At 42.3% G+C, this 9,911-nt stretch overlaps 1 protein-coding gene across 1 annotated transcript in view; it reads left to right on the top strand.

The window, feature by feature from the left end:
* sv2ca (synaptic vesicle glycoprotein 2Ca) overlaps positions 1-9,911 on the top strand; it is a gene marked incomplete at its 3' end in the record, with an annotated part of 77,746 nt that overhangs the window by 35,392 nt on the left and 32,443 nt on the right. The window contains exons 3-4 of the mRNA XM_084054160.1: positions 3,226-3,402; positions 6,344-6,495. Of these exons, the coding sequence (XP_083910286.1) occupies positions 3,226-3,402; positions 6,344-6,495 (329 nt within the window). The remainder of the gene's footprint in view (positions 1-3,225; positions 3,403-6,343; positions 6,496-9,911) is intronic.

Genomic DNA, 9,911 nt, shown 5'->3' on the forward strand with positions numbered 1-9,911 from the left:
TCAACCTTTCTGTAGTTTTCATCATGGAGACAGGTCGGGTGTCTTCCATTGCACACCTCACAATTGTGGCGGTGCTGGCATTCCTTTGCGCTGTGACCTGGGTTTACACATCCATAACACAGCCTATTATCTTTCACGTACATCCGTCGATCATCAAGGGACCTTTCCATGAATTCTGGGCAGTTGTGGAGTTGATGATCATTATCTTTGCACCATGTGCAGGGGTAGAGGGGCCTTGGGTTTCCGTTCCTTGGTGTTTGTTCATCATCACTCTTCACTGCAGTTTGGGTGTTGAAGACATGGGCCTTGTTTCCTTTTATTTCCTTTGTGACTCTTTGCTCATGAGACGAGTCAGAAGAGTGAAGAGCGTGTAGGGAAGTTACTGGGTTGCATGCTATTTCTGCTTCTCTTGACACGTATTTAGAGAAATCTTTAAATGTGGGAAAATCTTTACCCTCCATGAGGGCTGTTGAGACCTGGCGATTCCAACGGTCTGCTACCCAATCAGGAACCTTCTGTAGCAGCTTTTGGTTCTCTTCACAGTCGCTTAATATATCTAAGCCCTTCACATGAGGCGTGGCTTGCAGGCAAGCGTTTAAGAAGTCAGCAAATTCTCTTAACCCTTCGACATCTCTAGACTGTATTTTTGGCCATTTTGATAGTTTATCTCTGAAAGCCCTTTGGACAACAAACGGCTGACCATAGCGTTGGTTGAGCTTTTTCCATGCATCTCTGTATGCCTCATCATCATTACGATAGAAGGTACCTTCAAGGCATTTGTGAGCAGGGCCAGTGACATATTTCTTTAGATAATAAAGTTTATCAGCTGCAGAAATAGCTTTTCGGTCTATCAATGAAGTGAATGATGCTTTCCATTCAATGAAGAGGATTGGCTCTCCACTAAACACTGTGGGCTCTGGCGTTGGTAGTCTGTTTGTAGCTATGCTGTCTTGGACTGCTTGGGCTAAATAGTAAATGTCAGTAGGGGGTGATAAGGTGCCACTGACAGGCAATGGTGTGACAGTGGAGGGGTTTCCGTTTTGTACAGGGGGTTTAGACAACTCCTGTCTGTTGCTCTGTTGTATGGGCAGTCTATCCGCTTCCTGCTTAATTTCTCTGTCATAGACTTCCAGTTTGGCACGAGAGGCTTCAATATCTCTTTTTACCTGTAGACATTCCAGTTGAGATTTTTGCATCTCTAATTCTTTCTTATGTTGTTCTTCCAACATTCTTATTTTCTCCTTTTGCTTTGTTTCTTCCTGCATGACTTTGTATTTGGCCTCACTTGCAGCAAGCTCTGCGGCTGCTTCAGTTCTTTTGACCGATATGGAGGATTCAGCGTTGGACAGGCTGGAACCTGACAGTGAGGCAGTACCATATATGGAGTAAGCGTAGTTGTGGGCAAGTAGCTGATGGAGACTTTGTCTTTCACGCTGTGCATCAAAATCCCCATCTATCTCTGCTATCCGTTCATAGATGATTTTCATAATGTCTCTAGTTACAGCCTCACATGAATCTATTTTGCGCCTCAGATCAGTGGATGGAGTGACACGTGATCTGATCTCATCATAGTCTCTCATGAGGCCTTCCTTTCCATGTTCAATCATGTCTGCCATTGTAGCCAAATCCTTGTCTGGTATGTCATTTTTTAGATTTTCTCTGGATGTTCTGATCACAGTTTTCCATTGTTCATACATGCTAAGCAGTCTTTTCTCCTTTTTGCTCAGGTCTTCCTTTTGATAGGCAAGCATTTTCTCTGTGGAGACTGAAGCATGTGTTCTACGCCGTGGTAGTGTTCCATCGGTGTCATCCAATTTCAGTTGAAGCTCAGCAAGTTGTTTCTCCTTACAATCAATGTTGTCCTTTAATTCTTGCCTTGACATGTCTTCATGATGTCCTTGAGCTAGTAAGCCTCTGCTCTCTTGTATTTCCATTTGTAGCCTTTTTATTTGCTCCGTTATGTCATCCATCTTGAGTGTAACAGTCGTATTCCTTGACCAACACTCAGCTGCTGCAGCTCACTGCTTTGTGTACCGTGCCGTCTTGGATTCCGTAGGCAGCGTGCTGCAGCAGGTGAAGGTGAAGTTCTTACTGTAGCGGTCCCCACCGAAAGATAGTCAAGACTTGAACTGATGATCATGAATTTATTAAGATCCAAAAACCACCGTAAGAACTGACAAAGACAGTACAAAAACACAAACAAAAATACTCTGTTAGTTTCCCATATTTTGTGAAAATACAACAGTTGGCTTTTTCTTTCATACCATAACATTACCATAAGCTCCAAATATACATAATGCACATTCAAAACTGTACTTAAAGTACTTTACAATGAATTAAGGCACAATATGACTTCAACATCATCACAACTAATGAACTCGTTCTCCTTTCATAGCAGCTGTTTTTAACTCAATATAACATAATGAAATGCCCTTTTTTAACCTTTTTTAAGTGCATAAACTGACATGAAATAATGATGTTTTTAAACCAAAGAGCATGAAATACTGTAACATCAAGTACCTTCCTTTACAATGCACAATTCAAACCTTTCATTTTCAAAACACTTTATAGAAAGAGTAGCAAACTAAACTCTACTCTTAACTAGTTATCATACACCTTTGTTGCAGAAAAACGTTTCCTTCATTTAATGTCCATCAATATACCGTATGCTGAACAGGATGTAAACAAATCAAAACATGCATTTTTAGCAATAGTTCTGTCTTTTTATAACCAAAAAAAACCCGTGTTGTTTTGTATGCAGTAAGCACAGTCCATGGCTACTAACCTTATGCCTCTTCGGGGGGTGCTAAAACTATAATTGATCATCTCAAAAGATAAACAATATACGATATTTTTGCAGCAAGGAACAGCACATGCGTCTCCACACTGCTGTTGTGTCAAACTGTCTCTCTGCGCAACCGCAGGTAGTAACGTCGTCCAAAAGTATTTTCAAAATAAAAGCATTTGGCTCAAAACACAAAATAAAAGGATACCAACTTAAAGCATTGTCTATTCACCCAGGATATAAAATATTTTAGTGTAAAACGTATTTGGGTTCTTTACACAGGGGACTCCACATTCCCTGGCACAAATTATTTTCAGATGGGGGTCTGCGGCCAAAAAGGAGGGGTCCTTGACGTTTCAGAACCACTGCTATAAAGAATATAATGAATCAATATCTCTCTCTCTCTCTCTCTCTCTCTCTCTCTCTCTCTCTCTAGGCAGCGTGGTGTACTTGGGGATGATGGTGGGGGCGTTCTTCTGGGGGGGGATGTCGGACAAGGTGGGACGCAGACAGATCCTCCTCATCTGCATGTCAACAAACGGCTTCTTTGCCTTCCTGTCGTCCTTCGTCCAGGGATACGGCCTCTTCCTGCTGTGTCGGCTCATCGCCGGCTTCGGGTGAGTCACCCTGGTTTGATGGGGTTAGGGTGAGTCACCCTGGTTTGATGGGGTTAGGGTGAGTCACCCTGGTTTGATGGGGTTCGGGTGAGTCACCCTGGTTTGATGGGGTTCTGGTGAGTCACCCTGGTTTGTTGGGGTTCGGGTGAGTCACCCTGGTTTGTTGGGGTTCGGGTGAGTCACCCTGGTTTGTTGGGGTTAGGGTGAGTCACCCTGGTTTGTTGGGGTTAGGGTGAGTCACCCTGGTTTGTTGGGGTTCGGGTGAGTCACCCTGGTTTGTTGGGGTTAGGGTGAGTCACCCTGGTTTGTTGGGGTTTGTTTGTTTGTTTGTTTATTAACACTTACAAGAACATTTAAAAATGATACACAAAGATTCAGTAAAAATGTGAAGGAGAATGCCTAAAAACCCTCCAGGGGCTTGAGAAGTGGCATTCTCTGGGAATATTTGTACATTCATAGGATAAAATTATCAATGTGGAATATACACATCCATTACATTTTAAACATTACTATACTGTACATGTCATACAGAAACAGAATGGAAAAGACCAATATGGACACTGTTACAAAAAACAGAAACAATCAGCAAAAAAACATTGCAACAATAAACAGTAAAAGTCAGGGGAACCAAAACGTAAACCTCTAGGGAAAAATGATATTATATCATATTATATTAGGCAGACCATATGGGAAGTATTTGGTTGTTAAGAGAAGCGATTTTAGAACCTTCTTAAATTGGTGAGAAGACAACTTCCATAGATGTAATGGCAGAGAATTCCATATTTTTGATCCTCTGAAGCCTATATTAAACTGGGTTTGAGAGGTACGGGCCTTTGGAGGTCTGAGGTTATTTGAGCTACGTGTTGGGTAATTATGGACCTGAAAATTATACTCAAATATATGATGAAAAAAGGAGGGAAGGGTTCTCCCCAATGAGCCATAAACAAATAAGCCAATTTGAAGATGGTTCACTTGATAAATACTGAGGACACCTAATCGGATAAATAAAGGCTGAGATGAATGTCTTGGGTGTGCACAACTTATTGTTCTGACAGCTCGTTTCTGAAGACGGTATATGGGCTCCAGTTTGGTCTGATGAGTACTAGCCCAGACTATATTACAATAATTAATATACGGATAAATCATGGAATAATATAACATAGTGGCTACCTCAGAACTGATCAAATGACGGATTTTACGTAGGATACCAATACTCTTTGCTATTTTTGTGGATATAACCATAATATGTGATTTCCAGGATAATGATTCATCAAGCATAATGCCAAGGAATCGTGTGGAATCATGTTGCCGAAAAAAGCAAGCTACAAGCCCACAACTGCGACACGTTGTGGGCTTGTAGATCTGATACCTATGATGCTTTTGTGTGACGCTGTATATGAATAGGTAGCCTCTTTCCCAGCCTTATTCATCTGTGAAGAGCAAAGCCTGGTCACGATCTAATGCAGAGAGTGTCTATAGAGTGCAGAAGTCCTGACGTCACTCGTTCATCCCCTGGGTCGTAAAGTCATGTCTCTATGGAGAATAACATTGGGTCATCTTAGAATCGTCTCATATAAGAATTGTGGTCCAAAAATAAACAAACTGTTTCGGCGATATTGTCAGGGAGGAGGCTCTGTATCGTTTATGATAGTCAGTCACTTATATTTGATACAGTCTGTTTCTGGCGAAAATTTAACTAATTCGTCGGAAGTAACATTATCGTTTTCTCACCGTCAGTTGATGCTTCATATCCATAAGAGTCAAACCGCCAGGGTCATTTGTTTATGTTTGGAACACAGTTCTTATTTGACGCGATATTAAACACGTCTATGGGGATTCAGAACGGGGGTGAAAAAAACACGACCCGGGTAGGATGTGTAAATTACGTCAGACTTCTGTGCTCTATAGGGGCGGGACTACTGTCGTATGTATTTCCCCCGGAAACGATCTTTTTCAACCAATCACAACGCTTGTTTCATTCAAGGAGAATGTAAACAGATTTGCAAAGCGTCAACGTCATTTCCTTGGGCGGTACTTCCGCCAGATTCCGGTACTTCTATTTAGACACTCAACCGGCTGGGTCTGGCCCAGCTTGGTATGATGAAGTAGGGTCTGAATTTACATAAAAAACACAAAAAGTTAAAATCTGAAGATAAGAGGTTTCTTTATGCTCTATGCTATGCAGAGCATACATCTGACCTCCACATAGCATTGATTTATGGTCGTCCTCTGTAACATGCTGAGGTGTAACCGCTTGGTCTAAGAGCTCATTTGGTAATTGCGTGTGTGTGTGTGTGTGTGTGTGTGTGTGTGTGTGTGTGTGTGTGTGTGTGTGTGTGTGTGTGTGTGTGTGTGTGTGTGTGTGTGTGTGTGTGTGTGTGTGTGTGTGTGTGTGTGTGTGTGTGTGTGTGTGTGCGTTCGTGTGCGTCTCCCCTGAGAGCCGGCCCAGTAATTGAAAAAGCTTTGCCGAGCGCCGGGCGGGGTCGTTGGAGTGAATCATGACGGACGAGACGCACTAAAACGCTTCCAGTTGCACTGGAGAGGGGGGGGGGGCGGGCGGGCGGGGAGGGGGGGTTGCTTAGCTGTTACAATTTTTGCTGATTTGGTCAACCTGGTAACATCATGTACCAGTCAGTCAGGAACTACACATCTATCTTGAGGACTCGGAGAGAAAAAAACACGCATCAAGAACTCTTTTCATAATAATAGCCATATTTGGTCATATCTCTGGTCATATTTTGTAGTTTTGTAGTTTATGTAGTCAACTATTTTCAGAGTTATATCTTTTGATATAATATAAGACACAGAGTATGAAAAGGATTTTTTATTGGGATTTAATTTATGACTGGGGTCCTGGTGTGCTTCATTTCTCCTTGGAACCCAATAATCAGTTTATTAAGGTTTCTCTTCATCCTCTCCTCCTCCTCTCTGCCTCCTGCAGGATAGGGGGCGCTGTTCCCATCGTGTTCTCCTTCTTTGCGGAGGTGTTGTCCCGGGAAAAGAGAGGAGAGCACCTGAGCTGGTTGTGTATGTTCTGGATGATCGGAGAGATCTACGCTTCAGCCATGGCCTGGGCCATCATCCCCCACTACGGTATGTAGGCCTACCACACTATTATCCTACCACACTATTATCCTACCACACTATTATCATCCCCCACTACGGTATGTAGGCCTACCACACTATTATTCTACCACACTATTATCCTACCACACTATTATTCTACCACACTATTATCCTACCACACTATTATCCTACCACACTATTATCCTACCACAATACGGTACGTACTGTAGGCCTACCACACTATTATCCTACCACACTATTATCCTACCACAATACGGTACGTACTGTAGGCCTACCACACTATTATCCTACCACACTATTATCATCCCCCACTACGGTATGTAGGCCTACCACACTATTATTCTACCACACTATTATCCTACCACACTATTATTCTACCACACTATTATCCTACCACACTATTATCCTACCACCAGTGTTGGGAAAGTTCACTTAAAATATGAACTAGTTCAAAGTTCAGTTCACAAATTTTAAAATGAACTAGTTCAAAGTTCAGTTCACAATTCAAAATTTTGAACTAAAGTTCATGGTTCAAAAAATGAACTAGTTCAGTTCTTTTTCGTTCTTTTTTTTCAACATATATTAGTGCTGTCAGGCGATTAAAATTTTTAATCGCGATTAATCGCATGATTTGTGTAGTTAATCGCGCGATTAATCGCTTATTAATCGCATATTTTTATTGTCTCAAACTTGAATGATTAACTGAAAAGCAGTGCATTGTATTGTATTGTATATGGAGCAGGATGCAATCCGAATCTATTATTTATTATTATTACTATACTTTTATTTTTTACCCAATACATTATAAAACCAATGTTATTTATTTAATTTTCTTATACATTATATCCTCTCTGGTGTACATACACAAAGCACCCTATATTTATTATTTCCAGTGGTGTAAAGTAACTAAGTACATTTATTCAAGTACTGTACTTAAGTACAATTTTGAGGTACTTTTACTTTACTAGAGTATTAGCAGTTTTCAGTACTTACTTACTTCTACTCTACATCTCAGAGGCAAATATTGTACTTATTTTTAATTATTTGAAAACTGAAGTTACTAGTTACTATGTAGATTTTGCAAATACATGAATCACTTCAGCCCTATTTAAGTTTTGGCTATTGGAAAATAGCCGATCTACAAGCTCACAACCTATACCTCTATGCTCACAACAGGTCACGGTGCGACACAGTGAGCTTGTAGATCTGCTATTTTCTAAAGATTTTCATTCATCTTGGTGGGAGGCCTACTTTTCTTGGACGCTTTTTTTCTCTCTGCCAAAAATAGCAGATCTACAAGCTCACAACGCGTCGCGCTGCCTGCAACACGTTGTGAGCTTGTAGATCGGCTATTTTTGGCTTATGTTCCCCCCATCTGGGGTTCATGTGGTTAATACTAATGTAATGCATAATAATGTAATGGTGTTTTAATTTTTCATTCATCTTGGCGGGGGGGCTGGGGGCTTGTCAAAGTGAGTGTATGACACTGTTAACATCAAAAGCCAGGTGCAGAAGTCCACTTTTAATGCCAAAATAAAGTCGGGTCGGACGTCCAGACTACTATACGTTCATTCAGAGGTTCGGGGGCCGGGGCTACCGTCCTAAAGTCGGCTGTAGGCTACGGTGCACGACGCATCAGCCACGGTCCGGACATGTTGTTGTAACATCCCAAACTAATTTCGCCGTTCCGCGGTGTTTACTTATTAATTCAGCCCAGCTTCAAGTTAATTTTGTCGGCAGTGAAGCCAAGGAAACAACACCGATACTTTGGAAGAGACACAAGTCAACTTCCAAATGCTTGTGGCCGGGAAATGAGCTTCGCAGAGCGGATAAAGTGTCAGCTCTTCGCCCTGGCCGAGTGGCCGTAACTGTCTGTGCTGCTCACTAGCTGTCGCTGCAATGAGACTGTTCACTCGGAGTCGGTCTCCGCGCTGCGCACATGAATGTGAGACGCCGCCTTGCTTTTCTCTTTTTTTGGCTGATGGTGCGTTCAAGACGCCTCGGAAACACAGAATAGGATGAAATACAACATGACAAACCGATGTAACCATGGAATTTTGGGACACTCTTGAACGAAGTTTGAACGAAGAGAGAACGCCGTTCACAAACGCCAGAATGAACGCGTTCACAATAACGTTCATCTAGCGGATATACAGTACGTTCAGTTCACGTTCGCCCAAAATACGAACGAGTTCATGAACGATCGTTCATTGAACGCGTTCAGGCACAACACTGCCTACCACACTATTATCCTACCACACTATTATTCTACCACACTATTATCCTACCACACTATTATCCTACCACACTATTATCCTACCACACTATTATCCTACCACACTATTATCCTACCACACTACGGTACGTACTGTAGGCCTACCACACTATTATCCTACCACACTATTATCCTACCACACTATTATCCTACCACACTATTATCCTACCACATTACGGTACGTACTGTAGGCCTACCACACTATTATCCTACCACACTATTATCCTACCACACTACGGTACGTACTGTAGGCCTACCACACTATTATCCTACCACACTATTATCCTACCACACTATTATCCTACCACACTATTATCCTACCACACTACGGTACGTACTGTAGGCCTACCACACTATTATCCTACCACACTATTATCCTACCACACTACGGTACGTACTGTAGGCCTACCACACTATTATCCTACCACACTATTATCCTACCACACTACGGTACGTACTGTAGGCCTACCACACTATTATCCTACCACACCACGGTACGTACTGTAGGCCTACCACACTATTATCCCACCACACTATTATCCTACCACATTACGGTACGTACTGTAGGCCTACCACACTATTATCCTACCACACTATTATCCTACCACACTATTATCCTACCACACTATTATCCTACCACACTACGGTACGTACTGTAGGCCTACCACACTATTATCCTACCACACTATTATCCTACCACACTATTATCCTACCACACTATTATCCTACCACACTACGGTACGTACTGTAGGCCTACCACACTATTATCCTACCACACCACGGTACGTACTGTAGGCCTACCACACTATTATCCCACCACACTATTATCCTACCACACCACGGTACGTACTGTAGGCCTACCACACTATTATCCTACCACACTACGGTACGTACTGTAGGCCTACCACACTATTATCCTACCACACTATTATCCTACCACACTACGGTACGTACTGTAGGCCTACCACACTATTATCCTACCACACCACGGTACGTACTGTAGGCCTACCACACTATTATCCCACCACACTATTATCCTACCACATTACGGTACGTACTGTAGGCCTACCACACTATTATCCTACCACACTACGTACTGTAGGCAGTGGCGCAACCAGAACGCTAGTGTAGACTGGACCTGAGCAGG

The sequence above is a fragment of the Gymnoscopelus microlampas genome, assembly GCF_963454915.1.
Source record: "Gymnoscopelus microlampas genome assembly, chromosome: 4".
NCBI classification, from domain to species: Eukaryota; Metazoa; Chordata; class Actinopteri; order Myctophiformes; family Myctophidae; genus Gymnoscopelus; species Gymnoscopelus microlampas.